At 48.0% G+C, this 26,399-nt stretch overlaps 1 protein-coding gene across 4 annotated transcripts in view; it reads right to left on the bottom strand.

The window, feature by feature from the left end:
- TNK2 (tyrosine kinase non receptor 2) overlaps positions 1-26,399 on the bottom strand; it is a 79,561-nt gene that overhangs the window by 46,563 nt on the left and 6,599 nt on the right. Inside the window, exon 1 of one of the 4 annotated variants that reach the window (XM_081956078.1) lies at positions 23-939. The exons of 2 other annotated variants lie outside the window; for them this stretch is intronic. In XM_081956078.1, coding sequence (XP_081812204.1) covers positions 23-85 — 63 coding nt within the window. In that variant the 5' untranslated portion in view covers positions 86-939. Of the gene's footprint in view, positions 1-22; positions 940-26,399 lie in introns of those variants that run through there. One more of the 4 variants, XM_081956075.1, reaches the window with a different exon arrangement.

Raw genomic sequence — 26,399 nt, 5'->3', positions numbered from 1 at the left:
CGATGTCGGGGGGCTTCCTTACCTTATAAATCCAGAAACGGGAAAGGAATGGGAAGGAACGACGCCAGGCCTCAAAACGCTGCATCCTGGCCGGGCAGATAACAGAATAACAGAGCTGGAAGGGACCTTGGAGGTCTTCTAGTCCAACCCCCTGCTCAAGCAGGAGACCCTACACCATTCCAGACAAATAGTTGTCCAGTCTCTTAAAATCCTCCCGTGATGGAGCAAACACAACTTCTAGTGGCAAGCTGTTCCACTGGTTAATTGTCCTCACTTTCAGGAAATTTCTCCTTAATTTCAGGTTGCTTCTCTCCTTTGTTAGTTTCCATTGGTTGCTTCTGGTCCAGCCTTCAGGTACTCTGGAGATGCTGGTCCCTGCTACCCAACCGGCCTCTGTCCATCACAGTTCTGGATTCGAGTGGCGCAGCCAGAGAGACAAGAGATGCTTGGGAAACTGCAGCCAAATCCCTGAACTAGCCTGGTTACGAAAGATTCAGTAAATCCCCCAAGATGCAAAATCTGACCTTCCCTGGAGGTAAGCAGAAGATGCACCTAGGCACATAGGAACCCAAATTCCCTCGCAATAACCCCCGTCTTCCATCCTAGCCGGCCGAGGTTGCAGGGACGGTCGGCAGAGAAACCTCGATCCATCAGCAAACTGAACCCTCAATCCCTCTGGAGAGAGCTGGAAGGGACCTTGGAGGTCTTCTAGTCCAACCCCCTGCTCGAGCAGGAGACTCTAGACCATGTCAAACAGGTACCTGTCCAGTCCCTTCTTCCAAAATCCTCCAGCGATGGAGCACCCACAATTTCCTGGTGGCAAGCTGTTCCGCTGGTTTAATTGTCCTCCCTGTTAGGAAGTTTCTCCTTCATTGCAGGTTGCTTCTCCCCTTGGTTGGCTTCCATCCGTCGTGGCTTCTTCTCCTGCCTTCGTCTTGTCTTCTCCTTTTCCACCACCAAGAGAGACCTCCAGCTTCAAAAAACCCACAGCTGCCGTCCCAAATCCTCCGGCCACTTTCTTCCTGCTTGGCTCCCCCCCAAGCCCACCCCTCCCATAGGTAAAGCCTCCCCCTGCAGCACCCACAGGACGTGTGTGTGTGTGTGTGTGTGTGTGTGTGTGTGTGTGTGTGTGTGTGTGTAACGTTCCCAGCTCCGTCGTTTGCAACTCTTCCCTGAACGGAGGGATCTTGCGAACGAGCGAAGGCGATTGCTCCTTGCAACAAAAAATAATAATAATCTTGTTGTGCTTCCCGGCGTAGACTCTTAGCGTGCCAGCAGGCGTGTTCTTCATCCTCCCCTCCCCTCCGGTCACTCCTCGGGGAAGGACATTACTCCCCCCCCTCTCGCTCTCCCCGCTCTCCCCGGCCCTGTCTGCAACACAGACCCCTTGGTATTCTGCCGGGAATGCTTGGTGGGGCGGCTGCCAAAAAGTCACATTTAACAACGGGGCTGGACAGACGATTTCCTGTGAGGCTCCGAGAGAGGGGTTGCCCCCCCCCCCGGCGACTTCCAGCTTGGGCTGCAGGAGGTTCCTGAAAAGCTCCTTTCCCTGGGAAGGCGAGCCAGACGGAGGATCTGACACACGAACCCAAGGCGGAGGCGTAACGGTGCCAGCCGAAGGGGGCTGGAAGGAGTCACCCCACACGTTCGCCCCGGGGATGAGACGGAGACGCAAACACTGCCTCTGCTGCCAAGATTTCCAGCGCCAAGGAGGATACAAGGCTGGCAAAAAGGAAACATTTCTAGAAAATTCAAGAGGTTGGACAAACCCTTCGTCCAGGATGGTTGGTGCAAGGGTTGCTTGGTTGGACTAGAAGACCTCTAGAGTGCCCTTAGGTTTCTATGTTCTTGTTCCGAGTTTCGTTTGCAAATCCCCCCCCAGTCCTAGCCCTTGGGGCGCTGAATCAGAATCGAGCTGGAAGGGGACCTTGGAGGTCTTCTAGTCCAGCGCCCTCCCCCCCCCCCCGCTCAAGCAGGAGATCCTATACAATTTGACACGTGGGCTGTCTCTTCTTGCAAAAACCTCCAGTGACGGAGCACCCATAACTTCTGGAGGCAAGCTGTTCCACTGGTTAATGGTTCTCGCTGTTAGGAACTTTCTCCTCAATTGCAGGTTGCTTCTCTTCTGGGTTAGTTTTCATCCATTGTTTCTTGCCTTGCCTTCAGCTGCATTAACCCTGATAGCAGCCAAGTATTTACCGACAACTCTACTATGGTTAGAGTAAAATAGAGTAAGAGTAGACTAGACTAGAATGTAGAGTAGAATTCTACTCTACTCTAAAAAATTAGACTAGACTATATAATAGAATAGAATGCAGAATAAAAGAATAGATTATAGAATGTAGAGTAGAATAAAACTACTCTACTCTAGAAGATTAAAATGACTAGAATATAGAATAGAATAGAATGCAGAATAGAAGAATAAAATAATTATAGAATGTAGAGTAAAATAAAATTGCCTTCTGCTCTAATCTAAAAGATTAAAATAAACTAGACTATATAAAAAATAGAATGCAGAATAGAAGAATAGAATAGACAGTATAATAGAATAGATTATAGAATGTAGAGTACTCTACTCTAAAAGATTAAAATAGACTAGACTATAGAATAGAATAGAATGTAGAATAGAATACAATAGAATAAGAGTTGGAAGGGACCTTGGAGGTCTTCTAGTCCAACCCCCTGCTCAGGAAGGAAACCCTACATACCATTTCAGGCAAATGGTTGCCCAGTTTGTTTTCTGAAAAATGTCCAGTGTTCACAACTTCTGGAATCAAAATTTGCCTACCATTGTTCTGTAAATTATCCACAAATGCCGTTAAGATTTGTGTGTGTGTGTGTTTTTTTTTTTTAAATGGAAATTGGCAATTATCGATCTTTTATTTTGATTTTGCTTCCCAGTGTTGAAAAAAGTAGCAGGATCACTCTTGAAATATTTTATCCTTTCGCCAACATTTTAAAACTGGCGCTTTTAAAAAGTTGTCAGCGACTTTTATGTTCTAGGATTCGATTTGACACTTCTGGAATTCTTAGGTTAATGGTGGAATAGCTTCTGAAATGTGAAAAGGAAGCCAGCTGTGCAAATGGAACCCGTAAACAAACTACCCTTCAATTTGAGAATATAGAGAGAAAACAAGCAGGAAAGACTGACAGCTGGCCCAGGTCCTGGGAACTGTGTGGGAGGGGTCCTATCCTGCTGTAAAAGCACGCTGAGGACTAGCCGCATTGGGGGGAAAGGGGGAGCACCTCTGAGTTCTTCGCTCTCTTGTCAACACAGCTGGGAAAAGAAGGAGGCCGAGCGAAGGATTTGTCCACATGATCTCTGAACTGCCCTGGCAGCTACATATACTGGGCCCTTGTCTTCCAGACGGACCCCAGGGAGAACAGCTGGCCGGATCTAAGATCAGCGCTTCTGCAAAGGAAGGTGGGGAAAAGCATGGGGGGGGGGGGAATGGGATGAAGAAGGCCAATTGGGGGCTCTCGAGGTCTTCCTGTTTACCGGACAGAAACTGGCTCTCCAAAACCACAGTTTCCGGTCCCAAAACCAACCAATCCCTCCTGGACTAAGCAGAATAACAAGAGTTAGAAAGGGACCTCAGAGGTCTTCTAGTCCAGCCGCCTTCTCAAGCAGGAAGGAGACCCTATACAATTTGAGACACACGTCTGTCTAATCTCCTCTTCAAAACATGCAGTGACGGAGCAGCCACAGCTTCTGGTGGCAAGCTGTTCCACTGGTTAATTGTCTTTTCACCAGGGGTGTCCAAACTTGGGAACTTTAAGACTTGTGGACTTCAACTCCCAGAATTCCCCAGCCAGCTGGCTGGGGAATTCTGGGAGTTGAAGTCCACAAGTCTTAAAGTTCCCAAGTTTGGACACCCCTGCTTTTCACTATCAGGAAGTTTTTCCTTAATTCCAGGTTGCTTCTCCCCTTGGTTGTAATTCCCATCCTTTGCTTCTTTTGTCCTTCTGGTGCTTTGGAGAATAGAATAGAATAGAATAACAGAGTTGGAAGGGACCTTGGAGGTCTTCTAGTCCAACCCCCTGCTCAAGCACGACACCTTGGTCTACAGCATTTGAGGCAAATGGTGGTCCAATTTCTTCTTAAAACCATCCAGTGATCAAGCGCCCACAACTTCTAGTGGCAAGCAGTTCCATTGGTTCATTGTTCTCCCTGTTAGGAAGTTTCTCCTTAATTCCAGGTTGGTTACAACTTCCATTCATTGCTTCTTGTCCTTATTCAGGTGCTTCGGACAAAGATTGACCCCCCTCCCTCTTCCTTGGGGCAGCCCCTCAAATATTGGAAGAATGCTATTGTGTGTTCCCCCCCCCCCAAAGTCCTTCTTTTCTCTAGAATACACATACCCAATTCCTGCAACCGTTCTTCCTATGTTTTATCCTCCAGGCCTTTGATCGTCTTTGTTGCTCTTCTCTGCACTCGGGGTTGGACTAGAAGACCTCCAAGGTCCCTTCCAACTCTATTCCGATTGATTGATAGAAAGCTGCTGAAAAGAAGACCGAAATCCTTACGACGTCCTGTAAACGGACAGCTCAAGATTTTGACCGGTGACACATTAGCGACGAAGCAACAACTTCAACAAACAAATAAAGCCACAGCCAGTTCCAGGGTTTACCCAGCTTCAGATACTCCTCAATTTACAACCATCCCTTTAGTGACCGTTCACAGTTACGACGGTGCCGGAAAAAAGCAATCTATGACAATTTTTTCACACTTACGACCATTGCCACATCCCTGTGATCACATGCTCAAAATTCAGATGCTTGGCCACTGACTCCTATTTATGACGGTGCCCCGGGACTCACGCGACCCCCCCCTTGCAACCTTCTGACCAGCAATGGGAGAAGCCAGATTCACACTAAACTGCCGTGATTCACTTAACAATGATGGCAAGGAAGTCGCAAAACAGGACAACGCTCCCTGAGCAGCCGCCTTGCTGGTGAAGTGAAATTTGGGGATTCAGAGCTCCCTGAATGGGACAGGTTGGCCGAAGGTGAATTTCCTTTGCACCTGCCCGACTTCACCTGGCTTCCCTCTCATGATCACCTGTGCGGCTGCAGCCGTCCTGGCCCTGCCCTCCGGCAGAGCTGAGACCCCCCAAACCTGTCTGAGGAGCAAGGCAGGAAAAGCCAGTGTCTCCTTCGCTCAAGGGCTCCTCTCCGATGCAGCTGCCAAAATAGCCCTGGGCTCCTCTTAAGGAATACGCAGCCCAGATGTTGTCTCCGGAATATTTATCTCTGTCTGTCTGTCTACCAATCATCTATTTCTATCTCTACTATCAACTATCTCTATCTAACTCTATCATATCTATCTATCATCTGCTATCTATTTATCTCTATCCATCTCTCTCTCCTCTCCTCTCCTCCATCCATCCATCCATCCCTCATCATAGCTATCTATCTGTCTCTCTGTCTATCTATCTACCTACCTGTCTGTCTGTCTGTCTTTCTGTCTATCAATCATCTATTATCTATCTATATCTAACTCTATTATAGCTATCTATTATCTACTATCTATCTATCATCTATCTATCATCTATCTATCATCTATCTATCTATCTATCTATCTATCTATCTATCTATCTATCTATCTATCCTCTCTCCTCTCATCCATCTGTCATCCATCTATCTATCTATATCTATCGATCTCTATCCATCATTTATCTGTCTATCTGTTTGTCTGTATCTGTCTATCATATTTATCATCTACTATCTATCTCTATCCATCATTCATCCATCTATCTATCTCTTTATCTGTCTATCATATCTATCATCTACTATCCTTCATCTATCACTCCTCTCATCCATCCATCCCTCATCATCTATCTATCATCTATCTATCTATCTATCTATCTATCTATCTATCTATCTATCTATCTATCTATTTATCTATCTATCATCTATCATCTATCTATCTATCTATCTATCTATCTATCTATCTATCTATCTATCTATCTATCATCTATCTATCATCTATCTATCTATCTATCTATCTATCTATCTATCTATCTATCCATCCATCCACCCACCCATCCACCTACCTACCTATCTTTATCCATCTATCTTTCCATCCATCCCTCTTCCATCTAATCTAATCTAATGAATTTATTTGCCCCCCCCATCTGAAAGCAAACAATCCCGAATAAAATGACCTTCAGCTTCGTAAGATACGCATGCAGCCACTTAACGATCTACCTTAAATCGGCAACTCCACTTTTCCCTGAAAATCCTCTCCCCTTGACATCCCCTTATCCTGTAAGGACATACAGGCGGTCCTCAATTTACAACCATTCGTTTAGTGACTGTTCAAAAGTTAAGAGCGGCACTGAAAAAAAGTAACACAGGAATAGCCCTTCTTAAACGAAAGCCTGGGGGATTCTGGGAGTTGAAGTCCAGGCCTCTTCAAAGTTGTTAAGGTTGGCAAATCCTAATAGGACTGACATGGCATCACACCACAAACAGAACGACGTGGATTTGCGCGAATAAGCACAGCCAGCAGAGAGACCCAGCCCATTTTCCCCCACCCTTCGGGCTACCGATCCCCCCCCCAAACAAATCTTCCAGCAAAAGCCCCCAGCCCCCCCCCCAAAGCACCATCTCCCATCTCACTGCCCTGCATCAAAAGCCAAGTTCTCTGGGTTCACACCGTGGGTCAGCTTTGATGGCTCCCCAAATGTTGAAAAATTGGGGGGGGGGGGGGGTAATCGCTGATCTTCATCCCAAGTGCATCTTCCCTCCAAACCCATCCACCCAAATTCAGACCACTTGATTCCGGAAACCACCTGAAGAAGCCAGGAAAGGGGGGGGGGGGGGGAAGCAGATTTTTAAAGACAAACCTGATGGGAAATCCTTTAAAACCGTGTCTTCTCTCCAGCCTTCTTTCCTTCCAGGCTCCGCACACCCCCTCCCCATTTGCTTTGCTCCCCCCCTCCCTCCCTCCGGTGTCCGTGGAAAAGGAATCTGGTCCATCGTGTTGACATCCTTTCGGGTCTGTGTACACTATGGAAAAAGCCAAATCCGGCTTAACCTGCCTGCGATGACACTTGGGTCACGTCACTAAGTGAGCTGGGAGTGGCCCACCGCACGGTGACCCCGGATAAGAGACCCTTCTGCTGTAAAGGCCATGATCAGAAGCTGGGGGGCAGGGGGGGGCAGACAATGCTCCGCTCCACTTTGGAGGCGCCAGCAGAGGAGGATGGGGATTGTAGTCCAACCCCTCTGGAGTCTTGGGTGGGATAGACTGGTATACGCTTGACGTTGGAAAGTACGGGCAGTCCTTGACTTACGACCAACAACGGAGCCCAAAATTTCCGTTCTTAAGCAAGGCAGTTGGTTGATCCAACTTTGCCCCATTTTACGACCTTTCTTGCCCCCGCTGTTAAGTGAATCGCTACAGGGGTTAAATGAGTCACACGGTTGTTAAGTGAATCTGGCTTCCCCTTTGCTGGTCGGAAGGTCGCAAAAAGGGGGAAATCACGTGACTTCGGGACACTGTGACCGTCATAAATATGAGTCAATTGCCAGGTGTCTGGATTTTGATCCCGTGACCACGGAGAGGCAGCGATGGTCGCAAGTGTGAAAAACTGTCATAAGTCACTTATTTCAGCGCCGTTGTAACTTTGAACGGTCACTAAGCAAACTGTCGTAAGTCGGGGACTACCTGTGATTTAGTCACTATGTTAAAGAACACAATAAGGTTGGTCTAGCATCAAAGTAGTTTAGACATGTGGAATTTCTTAATTACAGGTAGTCCTCGACTTACAATTATTCATTTAGCGTCCGTCCAAAGTTACAACAGCACTAAAAAAGGGACATGACCGTTTTTCACACTTACGACCGTTGCAACATCCCCAGTCACGTGATCAAAATTCTGATGCTTGGCAACTGACTCACACTTATGACGGTCGCAATGTCCTGGGGGGGGTCACATGAAGCCAGATTCACTCTAACCTAACAACTGCAGTGATTCACTTAACAACAGCGGCCAGAAAGTTGTAAAACAGGACAAAGCTCAGTTAACGGTTGCTTCTTAAGATCACACGATCCCCCTTTTGTGACCATCTGACAAGCAAAGGAGTTAGAGAGATTCACTTAACAACCGTCTTACTAATTAATCAACTGCAGTGATCCACTTAACAATGGAGGCAAGAAAGGTCGTAAAGTGAGGCAACGAATGTCTCACTTAACGGCAGAAATGTTGGGCTCAATTGCGGTCGTGTGTTGAGGACCACTTGTGCTGGTCCTGTTATTTTGGAGGTCTTCATGATGCTTTAGAAATACTTTTATTTAAATTACATTTGGTGGAATGACAATGTTATAGCTCCAGTTTAATTTTGGTAGCGTTATTTAAAATAAAAAAAAATCCAAACCTCTAGTCCCCTGTAAGTTGGTTTCACACACTACAACAAACCACAAACCATCAGGCTACGTGTACACAACCCTCCAAGTCTGGAAAAATCCTAACCCAGATTAACTTTGATCCATCTTAGCGCTTTGTGCGAACGCAGCTACCATATTTTTGGGAGTATAAGATGCACCTTTTTTCTCAAAAAAGAGGCTGAAAATCTGCATGCATCTTATACACTGAATATAGCATTTTTTGCCTCCCGAAACCTCGCCCCCTTAACCAAAAAGGCCGTGCATAGCCTTTAGGGGGCTTTCAGAGAGCTCCTGGGGGCTGGGGAGAGCAGAAATACATTTAATATTTATTTATTAAATCTCATGCCAGGCAGAAGGGAGGCAGCCTTGAATAACGGGGGGTCTCCCAGCAGACACTCCACTCCCCAGCCTTGCGGGGAGGGAGGGGGCGACATGGGGACCCCTTCAGCTGCAAGGCTGGACTGGCACAAAACATAGCGGCTCCTTCCAAAAAATGTCTATTTTCATGAAAAGAAGGACCGGGGAGACAGGATAGCATCTTCCAATATCTCAGGGGTTGCCACAAAGAAGAGGGAGTCAAGCTATTCTCCAAGGCACCTGAGGGTAGAAGAAGCAGCAATGGGTGGAAACTAATCAAGGAGGGAAGCAACCTAGAACTGAGGAGAAATTTCCTGACAGAACAATTAATGTTTGATAGTCACTTGTCTGAAATGGTATAGGGTTTCCTGCCTAGGCAGGGGGTTGGACTAGAAGACCTCCAAGGTCCCTTCCAACTCTGCTATTGTATTAAATAAAAAAAGAGGCCACTTGGGGCCCTTATTACGGGAAAACCACACAACACACCAAATTTGCCGCTCTGAGTTAGTGAGAATCAAATTTTAGATAGGCAGACAGACAAGACAGTATATTGATGGATGGATGGATGGATGGATGGATGGATGACAGGTAGGTAGGTAGATGATATCATGGATGGATGGATGGATGGATGGAGAGAGGGATGGATGGATGGATGGATGGATGGATGGATGGATGGATGGAGACATAGGTAGGTAGGTAGATGATAGTCATGGATGGATGGATGGATGGATGGAAAGAGAGAGATGATAGATATGGATAGATAGGATGGATGGATGGATGGATGGATGGATGGAGAGAGCGAGATGATATGGATGGATGGAGACATAGGTAAGTAGGTAGATGACAGAGTCATGGATGGAGAGACATGATAGATGGATGGAGACATAGGTAGGTAGATGACAGTCATGGATGGATGGAGAGATAGCTATGGATATATAGATGTATGGAGACATAGGTAGATAGGTAGATGATAGACAGTCATGGATGGATGGATGGATGGATGGATGGATGGATGGAGAGAGAGAGATGATAAAGTCATTGATGGATGGATAGATGGATGGATGAACAGAGAGACAGATTGAAGTAGCTAGGTAGATCATGGATGGAAACATAGGTAGGTAGGTAGATGATAGTCATGGATGGATGGATGGATGAATATGGATGAATAGATTGATAGATTGATGGATGGATATGGATGAATAGATTGATAGATTGATGGATGGATATGGATGAATGGATAGACAGACAGACAGACAGCTGATAGCTAGATATGAACTAGAGAGGACAGGTGGACAACTAGACATAGAAGATAGATGACATGGATGAGACAGAGCTAGGCAGAGATAAAGACACTTACAATGCTCGGTAGCTACAGAGGATGAACAGATAGATCAATAGATAGGATAGATAGACGGACAGACAGTGATGATACAGAGCTGAACGCTAGATATGGGGAGATGGAGGGAAGGAGGGAGGGAAGGAGGGAGGGAGGGAGAGAAAAAGAGATTCTCAGCAGCTGCATTCCATCTCATACTGACCCTCTGCCCTGGCACTGCCAACATGTCAGGTCTGGCCCCCGGAGGGAGGGGCCCTGCCAAGCAGGCCGAAGCGGTCCTTCTGAGCCCTTCCATCTCCTCCTCTTCCCCGCTGGCCAGCCGCTGGTAATCCGCCTTCTCCCCCATTCTGCCCAGCAGAACGAATGGCCGAAGCCGTAACCCCCAATTTCTGCCGGTGGGCGATGCCCGGTTTCAGAAACGGGCGAGGGGACGGGACGGGGCACTCGAGAACGCCTCAATGCCACCATTGACCACGACCACAACCCCGGCGATGGCATCAGGGTGAGTCAGCCATTCCTGGCGCCTCCCTTCTCCATCTCTTCACTGTTAGGCATCCTTCTGGTCCCCGGCCAGCCTGCATCCGGTCGCCATGGCGATGGAGGCGGCTTCTGCCGTGATGCTCCCAGGCAATGCAAATGGAGATGGGGGAGAGGAGCTGCCCCCACGAAAGGGGGAGGGAGGGAGGGAGGGGAACATCACGTAATCCAAATGCAGGAGAAGGGGAGGAGAAGGCAAGGGGGGGGGGGCACCGTGGGGGTAGGAGAGAGGAAGGCCCCATTGCGCAGGGCACGAACGAGTGGCGGGCATTCAATTTCTTGTTCAGCCTCCTTCTGCAGGCAGCTGAGCCGGCCTTTTTCCTACAATTCTCCTGCTGGGCTTTTCTTTTGTTCCCTTTCACACGTCTCTGCAGGCTTTGCGCCCATGCGTGCATACACACACACACACACACACACACACACACACACACACGCTGCAAGGATCAATCCAGGGAGGAGAGAGGATTTCCCTTCGCATAGTTGGAAAGCGCCAAAAGGAGGAATCTTGGCGGAATCTTTTCAAACCAGCATGGCTTATTCACAAAATCAACTAGCTGTTGATCAGGGTAAAATAGATCGTAGATTGCTTGGTCTACTTTCTTTCTTTCTTTCTTTCTTTCTTTCTTTCTTTCTTTCTTTCTTTCTTTCTTTCTTCTTTCTTTCTTTTTCTTTCTATTCTTCTTCCCTCCCAATTTTTCCACCTCTTCTTTCCTGCTTCCTTCCCTCCTCATTCCTTCCTCCCCTCTTTCCTCCTCTCCTCCTTTGCACTTTCTAACCCTTCCTGCCTCGTTATCTTTCCATCTCTTCCTTCCTCCTTCCTTCCACTCACCCTCCTCCCTGCTCCCTTCCTCCTTTCATTCCTTCCTTCCTTCCACTCACCCTCATTCTTCCCTCCCTTCCCTTTCCTCCTCTGCACTCTCACCCTTCCTTCCTCCTTATCTTTCCATCTCTTCCTTCCTCCTTCTTTCCTTCCACTCACCCTTCCTGCTCCCTCCCTCCTTCCCTCTTTCCATTTCTTCATCCCTCCCTCCTCATTCCTCCCTCCCTTCCCTCCTCTCCTCCTTTGCACTCACCCTTCCTTCCTCATCTTTCCATCTCTTCCTTCCTTCCACTCACCCTCCTCCCTCCCTTTCCATTTCTTCCTTCCTCTCTCCCTCCCTTCTCATCCTCCTTCCTTCCTCCCTATCTTTCCATCTCTTCTTCCTTCTTCCCTTTCTCCTTATTTCTCCCTCCCTCTCTTCCTCCTCTCCGCCTTCCTGCCTTCCATCTATCTTCCCTCCCTCCCTCCCTCCCTCCCTCCCTATCTTTCCTTCCTTCCTTCTTCCTTCCTTCCTTCCTTCCTTCCTTCCTTCCTTCCTTCCTTCCTTCCTTCCTTCCTTCCTTCCTTCCTCAGTGAAAACAAATTCAAGTCAGATCAGAAGGGCCTCTGCGAAGTCAAGCCCAGATTTTAAAACCATTTTCCTCCCTTCTGCAACGTTAGATCCAAGGGCTGCAACACCCCAAAACTGTTCCAATCCCCCCACAAACTGATCAAGTCAAAATATTTCAGAAGCCAAAGGGAAGGGTTAAAATGGAGGGACGGTGCCATTTGAGGGTGAAGGGGCTGGATTAGGAGCCAAGAGACTAGAATTCCGACCAACCCAACCTACCTCTCAGGGCTGTCGTTCTGGGGAACAACGGCCGCCTTGATTTATTTATTTAAAGTGATAAAACAGGGGACCAAAACAGTCCAATAAATAAATAAACAAACCCACTGGATGAGCTTGTCCTGAGAACCGGGCCAGACCTCAAGTCGACTAATTGGGGATTTTGCCGGATTTGAGGAGGAGGCTGCTGTCCCTTGTTAAGCCAGTTTGGTCCAATGGTTAAGGCACCAGGCTAGCAAAGCAGGAGATCCCGAGTTCAAATCCTGCCTTGGCCATGAAAGCCAGCTGGATGACTTTGGGCCAGTCCCCCCCCCTTCTCTCTCTCAGCCCATCCCACCTCACAGGGTTGTTGTTGAGGAAAAGGGGAGAAGGGAGGTGGGCTGGATATGCATTATTTGTGGAAGGAAAGGAGGGAGGGAGAGAGGCTAAGAAAGAGGTAGAGGAGGGAAGGAGAAAGAGCGAGAGAGAGAAAGCGGAAGAAGAGGGAAGGAAGGAAAGAAAGAAAGAGAGAAGAGAAGGGAAGAAGTTGAGGGATGGGAAGGAAGGAATGAAGAAGTTAGGGAGGAAAGGAAGAGGAAGGAAGGAGAAAGAGAAAGAAAGAGGAAGAAGAGGGAGGAAGAAGGAAGGGAAGAGAAGAAATTAGAGGGAGGGAAGAGAAGGAAGGATTGAAGAAAGAGATAGGGAGGAAAGGAAGAGGAGGAAGGAGGAAGAGAAAGAAAGAGGAATAAGAGGGAAGGAAGGAATGAGGTAAGTGAAGGAAAGAAGTTAGAGGGAGGGGAGGGAAGAAAGGAATGAAGAAGGAAGTACGGAGGAAAGAAAGAAGAGGAAGGAAGGAGAAAGAGAAAGAAAGAAGAATAAGAGGGAAAGAAGGAAAGAGAAGGAAAGAAAGAAGTTAGGGGGAGGGGAGGGAAGAAAGGAATGAAGAAGGAAGTACGGAGGAAAGGAAGAAGAGGAAGGAAGGAAAAAGAGAAAGAAAGAAGAATAAGAGGGAAATAAGGAAAGAGAAGGAAAGAAAGAAGTTAGGGGGAGGGGAGGAAGGATTGAAGAAAGAGGTAGGGAGGAAAGGAAGAGGAGGAAGGAAGAGAGAGGAAGAAAAGAGGGAAGAGAAGAAGAAATTAGAGGGAGGGGAGGGAAGGAAGGATTCAAGAAAGAGGTAGGGAGGAAAGGAAGAGGAGGAAGGAGGAAGAGAAAGAAATAGGAATAAGAGGGAAGGAAGGAAAGAGGAAAGAGAAGGAAAGACGTTAGAGGGAGGGAAGGGAAGGAAGGAATGAAGAAAGAGGTAGGGAGGAAAAGAAGAGGAGGGAGGAAGGAGAAAGAGAGGAAGAAGAATAAGAGGGAAGGAAGGAAAGAGGGAAGAGAAGGAAAGAAAGAAGAGAGGGAGAGGAGGGAAGGAAAGGAGAGAAGAAAGAATGAATCTAGTAGAAACTACAATACAATCCTGATCCAAACCTCATTCTTGCATACTGTATATATGAGATTTGTTGCCCTGGGCAGGGGGTTGGGCTAGAAGACCTCTAAGGACCCTTCCAGGCCTGTGTTCTATACATTCTACGTTCCTCTTTCGGCCCCTTCTCCCTTCCCACTTTCCAAATCTGGATCCGGGCCATCTTTTCCACCTCTCCCCGCCCCACGGAAGCGAAAACAGCCCCACGCCCCCCCCTGCCCACACGTGTGCCAAACGCTGGGGCCACGCAAGTGATGTCACCATGTCACAGCCGTGTGGTACGACAAGAATCCAGGAAACGCACCGAGGCTGCTGCTGCGGCAGGCGGAAGTGACGGAGGGCCAGGCCGGCTGCCAGACGCCGTCTCCCGAATCCCAGAGGAAGAAACCAAAAGCTGGAAAAGTCAGGAAAAACCGTCTGGGCTGGCAGGGATCCCCTCTGGTGTCTGTGTGGTTTTTCTCTTTTTTCCTCCCGGGGAAGGAAGCCTGCTGGGCCTCAAAGGAGGTTAAGGCCCAAACAGCCCTCTCTCCGAGATTTCAAAAGGTGGGAAACATTGCAGAGGATCTATTCATAGGAAGGAAGGAAAGAATGGAGGGAGGGAAGGAAGGAAGGGGCAAGAAGAACGAGAAGGGAGGGAGAAGAAAGAAAGGAGGAAGAAGGAGGAGGAGGAAGAAGGGAAAAGAAAGAGAAAGAGGGAGAAGGAAGGGAGAAAGGTGGAAGAAGATGAACAGGAAGGGAGGCAGAAGAAGAAAGAAAGAAAGAAAGAAAGAAAGAAAGAAAGAAAGAAAGAAAGAAAGAAAGAAAGAAGGGAGGGAGGGAGGGAGGGAGGGAGGAAGAAGGAAGGAAGAAGATGATGAACATGAAGGGAGGGAGAAGAAAGAAAGAAAGAAAGAGGAGGGAGGAAAGAAAGGAAAGTAAGAAAGGAAGAAGAAAGAAAGAACGAGGGAGGGAGATGAAAGGAAAGGAAGAAAGGAAGAAAGGAAGAAAGGAAGAAAGGAAGAAAGGAAGAAAGAAAGAAAGAAAGAAAGAAAGAAAGAGGAAGGGAGAAGGAAAGAAAGGAAAGTAAGAAAGGGAGAAGAAAGAAAGAAAGGAGGAGGGAGGGAGGGAGAAGGAAAGAAAGGAAAGTAAGAAAGGGAGAAGAAAGAAAGAAAGGAGGAGGGAGGGAGGGAGAAGGAAAGAAAGGAAAGTAAGAAAGGGAGAAGTAAGAAAGAAAGGAGGAGGGAGGGAGGGAGAAGGAAAGAAAGGAAAGTAAGAAAGGGAGAAGAAAGAAAAAAAGGAGGAGGGAGGGAGAAGGAAAGAAAGGAAAGTAAGAAAGGGAGAAGAAAGAAAGAAAGGAGGAGGGAGGGAGGGAGAAGGAAAGAAAGGAAAGTAAGAAAGGGAGAAGAAAGAAAGAAAGAAAGGAGGAGGGAGGGAGGGAGAAGGAAAGAAAGGAAAGTAAGAAAGGGAGAAGAAAGAAAGGAGGAGGGAGGGAGGGAGAAGGAAAGAAAGGAAAGTAAGAAAGGGAGAAGAAAGAAAGGAGGAGGGAGGGAGGGAGAAGGAAAGAAAGGAAAGTAAGAAAGGGAGAAGAAAGAAAGAAAGGAGGAGGGAGGGAGGGAGAAGGAAAGAAAGGAAAGTAAGAAAGGGAGAAGAAAGAAAGAAAGGAGGAGGGAGGGAGGGAGAAGGAAAGAAAGGAAAGTAAGAAAGGGCGAAGAAAGAAAGAAAGGAGGAGGGAGGGAGGGAGAAGGAAAGAAAGGAAAGTAAGAAAGGGAGAAGAAAGAAAGAAAGGAGGAGGGAGGGAGGGAGAAGGAAAGAAAGGAAAGTAAGAAAGGGAGAAGAAAGAAAGGAGGAGGGAGGGAGGGAGAAGGAAAGAAAGGAAAGTAAGAAAGGGAGAAGTAAGAAAGAAAGAAAGAAAGAAAGAAAGAAAGAAAGAAAGAAAGAAAGAAAGAAAGGAGGGAGGAAGAAGGAAGGAAGGAAGGAAGAAGATGATGAACATGAAGGGAGGGAGAAGAAAGAAAGAAAGAAAGAAAAGAAAAGAAAAGAAAAAGCAAGCAAACAGGCAAGAATTGGGTATCCCCATCTCTCTCTCTTTCAAACTGATAAAGCATGAAAGGAAACTCATTTCACAGAATATTGTTGGTAGGGGCCTTGGAGGTCTTCTAGTCCAACCCTCTGCTCAGGCAGGAAACCCTACACAGGTAGTCCTCGACTTGAGACCAGAATTGAGTCCGATATTTCTGTCGTTAAGTAAGACATTTATTAAGTGAGTTTTGCCCCACTTCAGAAGTTTTCTCATCTCTCTCTCTCGTTAAGTGAATCGCTTGCCCTTGTTAAATTAGTAAAGCCGGTTTTGAAGTGAATCTGACTTCCCGCTTGACTTTGCTTGTCAGGAAGTCGTAAAAAAGGGGATCATGTGACACACACACCCCAGGACACTGTGACCGTCATAAAAATGAGTCAGTTGCCAAACGGATGAATTTTGATCATGTGACCAGGGGAATGAAGTGGTTGTAAGTGTGAAAAAGTCGTAAGTCACTTTTTTCAGTGTCGTTGTAACTTTGGACGGTCATTAAATGAAGCGTTGTAAGATAAGGGCTACCTGTACTATATCTTGAACCTTGACAATTTAAAGACGTGTGGACTTCAATTCCCAGAATTCCCCTGCAAGTTGGATGGGGAATTCTGGGAGTTGAAGTCCACAGATCAAGTTGCTAATATTCAGAAACACCGGCCTATATTGTTTCAGACCAAAGGTTCTCCAATCTTAATCGATCTGCCTAATTCATGAAAATTTTTTAGAATGCGACTAAAAGGAAAATAAAATAAATACTAGAAAAATAAAATAGAACCTAGGAAATTAAGAGGTATCTAGTACCCCCCCCCCCAAAAACCCTCCAAATAAATTAAAATACATTAGTTTCATTTTTCAAGTAAGCGAAAGCACACAGATCACAAAATTAGAAAAATGCCTGGGAGAAAGTTTTATGGAAAGCGGTTTTGAAAAGCGGAAGGAGAGAAAATGGGTATTAATGCAGGGCAGGTTAAAAACAAAACACAAAGCCACTTTTTCCTGTTTAATCACGTACCACCAGCATCAATCTAAATAAATCATAACGCAAAGCGAATATTGATAGTGATAAGAACCTGGGGTGCCATCTGAAAACAACCAGGGACCATTTGAACATCATGGGCATTGACAGAATCGCCACCGGTCAATTGCAAAAGGCAGCTTGACTCAAAACAGCTTACATCCTGCAACGATACCTTTGATATTACTAAACACCTGCCTTTTCCATCTTCTTGAGAAGGACTTCAGAGAGGGGCAAAAATGCCAACTCCTGGGTAAACATCTGGCCGACTGTGTGATGAACCACAATAATAACCATCGGCGGCATTGACCAAATTCCCATCGGTCAATTGCAGCTTGGCTCAAAACAGTTTACATCCTGGGATGAAACCTTTAATCCCATCCAACTTCCACATCTGGCTGTCCCCAATCCTTGGGAAAGTCTCGATAGGTGGACAAAAAAGGCCAAATCCAGTCTGAACAGCTGGCTGGCCGTGTCACAAACCGTAATAACGATGGCTGTTGATGCCATGACATTGAGGTTGATCCGAGTTCAAAAACCATCAACCCAAAGTCCCATCAACACACTGGCTGGCAAAGAATTCCATCCCTCACTCGGTGGGTCCCCATACTTTTAATATTCTATTCTCTCAACCAACTGTCCAACCCCATTTTTCACAGACTCCTAGAGCTGGAAGGGACTTCAGAGGTCATCTAGTCCCACCCCTGCCTCGTCTGGCACCTTTCATGAGCCCCGTGGGCAACTACATTCAGAGAACCCACTAAATGAGCCCAATCCTGAGGAGGTAGAACATGCCAGGTAGTCTTCGATGTACGACCACAATTGAGGACCAAGACAGTTGTTAAGTGAGTTTGGCCCGTTCTTGCCGCAGTTGTTAAGTGAATCACTGCAGTTGTTAAGTGAATCACGCGGTGGTTAAATGAATCCGACTTCCACATTGCTTGTCAGAAGGTCGCAAATGGGGGAATCACGTTAGTCCGGAACAAAGCAACCGTCATAAATATGAGGCATCCAAATTTTAATCACATGACGATGGGGAATGCTAAACGGTCACTAACATGAAAAACTATCCCAAGACACATTTTTACAGTGTCGTCGTAACTTCGAACAGTCGCTAAACGAGTGGTTGTAAGTCAATGACTACCTGTGCCATGTTGCAAAGCTAGCTAGGATGAAGCAAGATGAAAAAGGACGATGATTAACCTGGTGCGGAAATATGATGGTTCCGCCATGAAGTGGCCGTTATGTGAGACAGGCATAAAAACCCACCCTACCTACTTATAAAGGTAGTTCTCGACTTATGACCACAACTGAGCGCTCAAATTTGTTGCTAAGTGAGAATCTGTCCCATTTGACGACCTTTCTTGCCACAGTCGTTAAGTGAATCACTGTGGTCATTACGTTAGAAACCCGGTTGTTAAGCGAATCTGGCTCCCCATTGACTTCTCGTCAAAAAGTCGCAAAAGGGGATCACGTGGGACACTGCATCGGTTGTAAGTTCGAGTCAGTTGCCAAGCGTCTGAATTTTTAGCACGTGATCATGCAAAGGTCGTAACTACGAAAAACGATCGTAAGTCACTTTTTTCAGTGCTGTTGTAACTTTGAATGGTCACTAAATGAACAGTCGTAAATCGAGGACTAGATAAAATAAACTTTATAGTCACTTTTCCGTGGGACTGTAGCACACGTTAAAAATGAAATTCTGTTGCCCACTCTCAAAAGCCTACACATACATAACACACATAGATATGCTATAAACATACATACACATGCTATAAACATACATACCTACACGCCAACATATAAATATACTACCTGTAGTAAAATATAGTTTTGCATTCAACCATGTAAAAGTCACCATCACATCATCCCTTTCCAGAAACAAACAAAAATGTCCAAATTGAGCGATTACAAAACCCATCCTAAAATGCCTACAGGAAGTCTTTGACTTACAACTGATTCATTTAGTGACCATTCCAACTTACAACGGCACTGGGGAGAAAAAATCACTTATCACCGTTTTTCAACCTTACGACTTTTGCTTATGGTTACGTGAACCAAAATTCGGACGCTTGGCCTCTGACTCATCTTTATGACGGTCCCGTGAACCCCTTTTGCGACTTTCTAACAAGCTAGCTCAGCAGGGAAGGCCAGATTCGCTTAACGACCGAGTTACTAACTAATCAAATGCAGTGATTCGCTTTTGAAACGAGGCGAGTAAAATCGTAAAATGGGACCAAACTCACAACAAATGTCTCACTTCGCCACGAAGGGCTCCGTTGTAGCCGTAAGTCGAGGACTACCTGTACAGGATCACCTGCTCTCTTGCGAAGACTCCTGTCCCCGCCGTGTCCCCACAACCAAGCATTTGCCTACCGAAACCTTCCAATTTACACCTGAGCAATGAAAACTTGGACCTCTCAGCTCTGCTACCTGTAGTGATACAGATATAGATTAACAGGGTTGGAAGGCACCTTGGAGGTCATCCAGTCCAACCCCACTGCCCAAGCAAGAGACCTTACACCATTTCTGCCAGATGGCAGTCCAGTCTCTTCTTGAAAAGCTTCCAGTGATGGAGCTGCCACAACTTCCGAAGGCAACTTCTGTTCCATTGAATATAGAATAACAGAGTTGGAACGGACCTTGTAGGTCATCTAGTCCAACCCCACACCCAAGCAGGAGACACCTTACTATTTCTGACAGATGGCAGTCCAGTCTCTTCTTGAAAGCTTCCAGGGATGAAGCTCCCCCAACTTCCCAAGGCATCTTGTTCCATTGAATATAGCATAACAGAGTTGGAAGGGAGCTTGGAGGTCATCTAGTCCAACCCCCCTGCCCAAACAGGAGACCCTACTACACCATTTCTGAGATGGCAATCCAGTCTCTTCTTGAAAGCCTCCAGGGATGAAGCTCCCACAACTTCCGGAGGCAACTTCTGTTCCATCAATTGATTGTTCTCAGTTAGGAAATTCCTCCTTATTTCTAGGTTGACTCTCTCCTTGTTCAGTTTCCATCCATTATTCCTTGTTTGGCCTTCGAAGGCTTTGGAAAATAGCTGGATCCCCCCCCCCCCTCTCTCTGTGGCAGCCCCTCCAATATTAGAAGATGCTCTCCTGTCTCCCCGGTTCTTCTCTTCACTAGACCAGCCATGCCCAGTTCCTGCAACCGTTCATCGTATGTTTTAGCCTCCAGCCCCCTAAATCCTCCTGGTGACCTTCACAACTAAGCCAGGTATGGCTATTACAGGTGCACATTTCCTACCTGGAAGGGAGGGGAGCTCAGAAACAGAGGGATCCCAACTCTCAGCAGCTGAAATGCCAGGATTAAACGCTAAGCATCTTCACACACGGAGACAGAAACCAGCATCTGAAGGGCTTCCTCCTTCACACACGCCTTAGACAACCCACAGGTGTGCTGTCATCGTGCATGTGATGGGATGTGGATGAGGCATCGGCATCAGCCACGAAGGACCTCACAAGGCATGTGCGCCCAGCGGTGAGCCATCAGGCAGCAAGTCAAGTCTTGCAACTCTTTACAGAATCCTGGAATTGGGAAGTAGCCTAGAGGTCATCTAGCCCAACCCGCTGCTCATTGCACAGGGTGCTAAATCATTTGAGGGCGGAGAGTAATCCAGACTTTTTAAAGTCCTAACTCTTATTTCACTGGCTGAAAGCAACTGGCATTACAAAATTTCTCCTCTTTTTTATTTATTCATCTATTTATTCATCCACTACATTCCAAGCAATTCTGGGTTGTTTTTAAAACATCCATAAAAATACATTAAAATGCCCAGGATATAAAAAAACTAAACTAAACTAAACTAAACTAAACTAAACTAAACTAAACTAAACTAAACTTAACCAAGCCAAACCAAACCCTAAACTAAACTAAACTACTAAACTAAACAACTAAACTACTAAACTAAACTAAACTAATATAAAATGACCATTGGCTTACCTGAACGGTCGTTCTCTAGGCGCTGCTTGGAATGTCCAAGCACGGGTTAACTTCAACTTGCTGCCCAAGGACTGAGTTCAAAGATTGAGTAGCCATGCCACCTGCTCCCCTCAGAGGCTCAGTTTAAAACAAACGAAGAATAAGTCCCAAAAGGAAGATACACATAGCAATGTTCTATGCCCACGAAGTTGGTACACCCCTGGGTGGGGTTGGAGACTCCCGCAGCGCCTAGAGAACGACCATTCAGGTAAGCCAACGGTCATTCTCCTAGGCACTGCTTGGAGTGTCCAAGCACAGGACATACCCAAGGTATGTAGTCCCAGGGTGGGAAGAAGAACTGTGCAGGCCCGCAGTGTAGCAACCCTGCATATCTCCTCGATGGGCGCTTGCGTGGCCCACACAGCCGAGGTCGCGGCGCTCCTCGTTGAGTGTGCTGTAATGCAAGGAGGAACCAGTCTAGCTTGTGGCTCATAGGCCAGCTTGATACATGCCCGTATCCAGCGTCCTATGGTGGAAGAGGAGACCTTCCTGCCCATGGAGACGGGCTGAAAAGACACGAAGAACGCTTCCGACCTGCGAAAGGAAGCAGATCGTTTCTTGTAGATGCGTCAAGTTTATGCCACACCTGCTCCCTTGGATGTCTGGGTCGCGGGCAGAAATCTGGAAGGATCACTTCCTGTGTTCTGCGGAAGACACTGTCGACCTTCGGCACAAAGGCTGGGTCCAGTCCGAGAATGACCCTGTCTGGATGTACAATGCAAAGGTCCTCTCTGACCGAAAAAGCGGCCAGCTTGGAAATCCTGCGGGCCGAGGTGATAGCCAAAAGAAAGGCTGTCTTGAGGGACAAGTGACGCAAACCGACGGATCGAAGAGGTTCGAATGTGGCTGCAGTCAGAGACTGTAAGACGACAGACATGTCCCAAGTCGGATATCTGTGAATTGTAGGAGAGCTGAGGTTGGCAGCCCCTTGAGGAAGCTACGAACCTGAGGATGTCTACTAAGAGGCAGCTGTGAGTCCGTGGACAGGATGGTGGCCAACGCAGCTGTCTGCCAACGGAGCGTGTTAGGCGAGAGGCCTTTGTCCAAGCCCTCCTGCAGAAAGTCCAGGAGTTGCGTAATGGTTGCAGAAGTGGCGATGACGTGATGAGACTGGCACCAAGTTGAGGAGGCCGACCAAGTTGCCTCGTAGATCCTGAGAGTGGAGGGGCGCCTGGACGGTGCGGATGACCTTGTCTGAAAATCCGCTGAATCTCAGGAGGTCCCCCTCAAGAGCCAAACGGCTAGTTGCAGCCACTGGGGTTCCGGATGTTGAATGGCCCCTTGGCTGAGGGAGATCGGCTCCTGAGGTATGCGCCAGTGCTGAGTCACTGACAAGCTGGGCGAACCAGGACCTCCTTGGCCAGTGTGGTGCCACGAGCAACACTTCAGCTCCCTCTGTCAGAATTTCCTGATCACCAGTGGAATCAATGGAAGAGGCAGAAAGGCGTACAAGAGGCCGGGAGGCCAGTGACACCGTAGGGCGTCCGTCCCTTCCGTTCCGGGGCACTGGAACCTGGTGAAGAACCGGGGGAGGTGAGTGTTGGCCGGAGTGGCGAACAGGTCAACCTTCAGGAGGCCGAACCTCTGCGATAGTTGACGGAACAGCGATGGATGGAGACACCACTCCGAGTTGATGGTAGTTCTGCTCAACCAGTCCGCGGCCACGTTGTCCTCCCCTGAGATGTGGTCTACCCACAGTGATGCCAGGTGACGCTCCGGCCATCGACCCAGTGCCTCCGCTTCTGTCATCAGGGCCAGAGATCGAGTGCCGCCCTGGTGGTTTATGTATGCTTTTGTGGCAATGTTGTCGGTCAAAATTAGAACATTGCGGCCCCTGATGTGATGGTGAAAATGACGCAGGGCAAGCCTGGCGTCCTGGAGCTCCAGCCAATTTATATTGTGGGCGAGCTCCACCTGAGACCACATGCCCCGAATAACATGAGTCTGGAGATGAGCACCCCAACCGTATAGGCTGGCGTCCGTTGTTATGACCAGGCGCTCCGGTTCCTTGAAGGAGCATCCCCGTTGCAGGGCCTCTGACTGCCACCACCTGAGAGAGCGAACCACCCTTGGAGGGAGACGTACCACTCTCCTGTAGTTGCTGGCCTTGCGTCTCTGGATCGGTAGGAGGAACCACTGGAGTTCCCGTGCATGCAGACGCGCCCAAGGTACCACCGAAATGCACGACACTAGTTTCCTCAGCAACTGGGAGAGGGAGGCGATAGACGCTAACCTTGTCGCACGGATGCTTCTTACCAGGGATCTGATGTTGTCCGCCCACTCCCGCGTGAGAAAGACTTTGCAGTTCCTGGAGTCGATCACCATGCCGAGATGCTGGATTCTGCAGGTTGGAGTCAGGTGGCTCTTGTTGAGATTGACTGAGAACCCATGGCGTTGGAGAACACGGATGGTGATGTTGAGATCCCTTTGGGCTGGACGACAAGTGGATGAGAATGTCGTCCAGGTAGCATGCCAGTCTTACTGGGAGAGATCGGAGATGCGCTGCGATGGCGGCTAGAAGCTTGGTAAATGTCCTTGGGGCCGACGAGAGGCCGAAGGGGAGGGCCCTGTACTGGAAGTGCTGGTTGGCAAACTGGAACCTCAGGAACTTGCGGTGGGCCGGATGAATTGGAACGTGCAGGTATGCCTCCTTCAGGTCAATGGGAGTTAGGAGGTCGCCCTGCCTGAGGCAGCCCAGAATGGTCTGAAGTGACTGCATCTTGAAGCGCTTGTACGCCAGATGGATGTTGAGTTTCTTGAGGTCTAGTATTGCCCTTACTCCTCCTGAAGATTTGGGGACCAGGAAGAGGATGGAGTAGAACCGCCTGCCCTCCTGACCCCTGGGGACCCTCTCTATGGCTGCTATCTCCAGCAAATGTCCTATCTCCCCCCGCATCAGTTGGCGGTTGTGGGCAGACTTGGGAATGGGACAACGGACAAAGGTCCGTGGGGGAAAAGAGGAATTCCAGGGTCAACCCATGACGGACAGTATTCAGAATCCAAGTGTCCATCGTGGTCTCCTTCCATTGAGCAGCATAAAGTTGGAGACGACCGCCTATTGGGGGGGGGGGGGGGATGGTGACGGTCACTTCGACTTCCGAAAGGAGCGGTTGGAATACCCTCCCTCGGAAGACCCTGCTGCCTGTTCTTGTCCCTATAGGAAGACCTGTCTTGGGGACGATCCTGAGGTTGGGAGTAAGATCAGTTAAATGCCCCAGAAGAGGTTGAAGGGTCTGCGTTCCGAAAGGCCTGCCTACGAAAGGACTGACCCTTGCGGTCCTGTTTTTGGATGACCGCTGGTAAGATCTTACGTTTATCCTTGGATTCAATTAAGACCGAATCCAAGGCCTCCCCGAAGTTCCCCCCCCTCTTTAAAGGGAGCGGAAGCGAGCTTCCACTTCGCCTTCATGTCCGCCTGCCAGTGGCAAAGCCGCAGCAGTCGGCGCGAGGTCACATTGGAGCCGAGGGCTCTGGAGGAAAATTTTGTGGCGTTAAGTGAGGCGTCGGCAGAATACTCGACAGCCGCTATGATTTCATTGACATCCTGCTGCGTTTTGATGTCCCCTGCCGGTAAGCTGGACAACAATTTGCAGAGCTGCCCTGCTAAAGTAGGAAGAAGAAGATGCCCTCATGGCCCATGCGTTGGCCAGGTGAGTTTTATGAGGCCTTCTCTGCCCTCTTGTCCTCAGCCTTTAGGCCTTCCAGCAAGTCGGCTGGAAGCACCGAATTAGAAGTTAGAGATATAATGGGGTTATCTACCTCAGGAAGTTTCAAGAGATCCTCGAGGCTACTTTCCATGGTGTACAGGTTCTTATCTACCCTGCTGGGATTAGCCATAGAACCCGGCTGGGCCCCTCGGCTCTGGATAACATCCAGGAACAGCTGGGGCGCTGCGAACAGATCCTGAGGAGGAGAGGTCTCCTTGAAGAGCCCCGCACTTGGATCCTGGGGCCCAATGGTATCCTTGGTGCCCTGGTCAGTAGAGGATTTATCTGCCTGAGCTGGGAGACCCATTTGGGTGGCGGAAGCCCTGGCCTTGGTAAGGAGAGCCCTAAACATAGAAGGCTTGAATACGACTGAGAAGGCAGGCGTGTCAGGGAGAGGATTTTCGTCTGGAGCGTCCTGTACAACCTCCTTCCCCTCGGACACCTTGCTGACCCCCGAAGGAGCCGGAGAGGCTTCTCTAGCCGGTGGATCCCGAGACCCAGCGGCACGGGCCCTGCTAGGGTTTGCAGTCTGGAGGGGTAATTTTAAGCCTAACTGCTGGATGCCATCCATAATCCCCTGGGAAATTGCGCGTACAACTACATCCTGCATTTTCCTGGACAGCTGAGGTTCCTGATCCTTAGGAGGGCTTGAGCCAGCCCCAGATGGAGGCAGCAATGGAGCATATGTCATTCAGGGATTCCTCAGCCAGGGAAGGACAAGGGGACCCAAGAGATGCCCTAGAGCAGGGGTGTCCAAACTTGGGAACTTTAAGACTTGTGGACTTCAACTCCCAGAATTCCCCAGCCAGCTATGCTGACTGCCTACCTGTCCCCAAGAGCTCACCAGCAGCCGCTAAACGAGCCTCCCCCGGTGTTGCTGTAATCGTGGCAGCGCGAAAGCCAGCTACGCTCCAGGCAGCCAGTTTCGCGCATCTGGCGGTAATCTCAACTTTGGACGGATTGGAAGCCAAAAACAACAAAGAAGCTAAAGAAAAACTAACCTAACTGAACACGAAAATAATAAAGACTAAACTACACTGACTTGGAGAGTTTAACCTGTTGCTCAAGGACTGGAACTCCCCCAAAAGCTTCCTTTTAGGGTGACTGAGTTTTTTAAACTGAGCCGGGAAGCAAGAGGCGTGGCTACACAATCTTTTAACTCAGTCCTTGGGCACCAAGCTGAAGTTAACCCGCGCTTGGACGCTTCAAGCAGCGCCTAGGAGAATAAAAAATAAATAAAAAATAAAAATAAAATCAATAATATAAAAAAAAATGCCTACTTCTTATACAGGTAGTCCTCGCCTTACAACCATTCGTTTAGTGACCGTTTGAAATTACAAAGGCATTGAAAAAAGTGACTTATGACTGGTTTTCATACTTACGACCATAGTTGTATCCTTGGGGACACATGATCAAACTGACTCACATTTATGACGGTTGCAGTATGTAAGTGGCCTTCCCAACAGGCTTCTGACAAGCAAAGTGAATGGGGGAAGCTGGATTCACTTAATAACCACATGATTCACTTAACAACATCAGTAATTCATTTAACAACTGTGGCAAAAGAAAGGTTGCAAAATGGGATGCAACCCGTTTAACAACTGCCTTGCTTAACTAGAGAAAATCCAGAGTTCAATTGGGGTCGTAAATCAAGGATTTCCTGTTACACAGAAATCCATCCTTCTGTCCGTCCAACTGTCCATCTGTCCCTGCCTCCGCCAACCATCCCTCCTCCACCCATTTGTCCCTCCATCCTTCCGTCCATCCCTCCTTCCATCAATTGATCTGTCTGTCTGTCCCTCCATTTATCCATCCATCTGTCCCTCCATCCTTCCATCCATCCCTCCTTCCATCAATTGATCTGTTTGTCCATCCATTTATCTATCCGTCCATCCATCTATCCATCCATCCACCCAC

This window comes from Natrix helvetica (genome assembly GCF_964273705.1).
Source record: "Natrix helvetica genome assembly, chromosome: 5".
NCBI lineage: Eukaryota > Metazoa > Chordata > Lepidosauria > Squamata > Natricidae > Natrix > Natrix helvetica.
The sequence above is the reverse complement of the archived record's forward strand: the minus strand, read 5'-3'. Positions and strand labels throughout refer to the sequence as shown.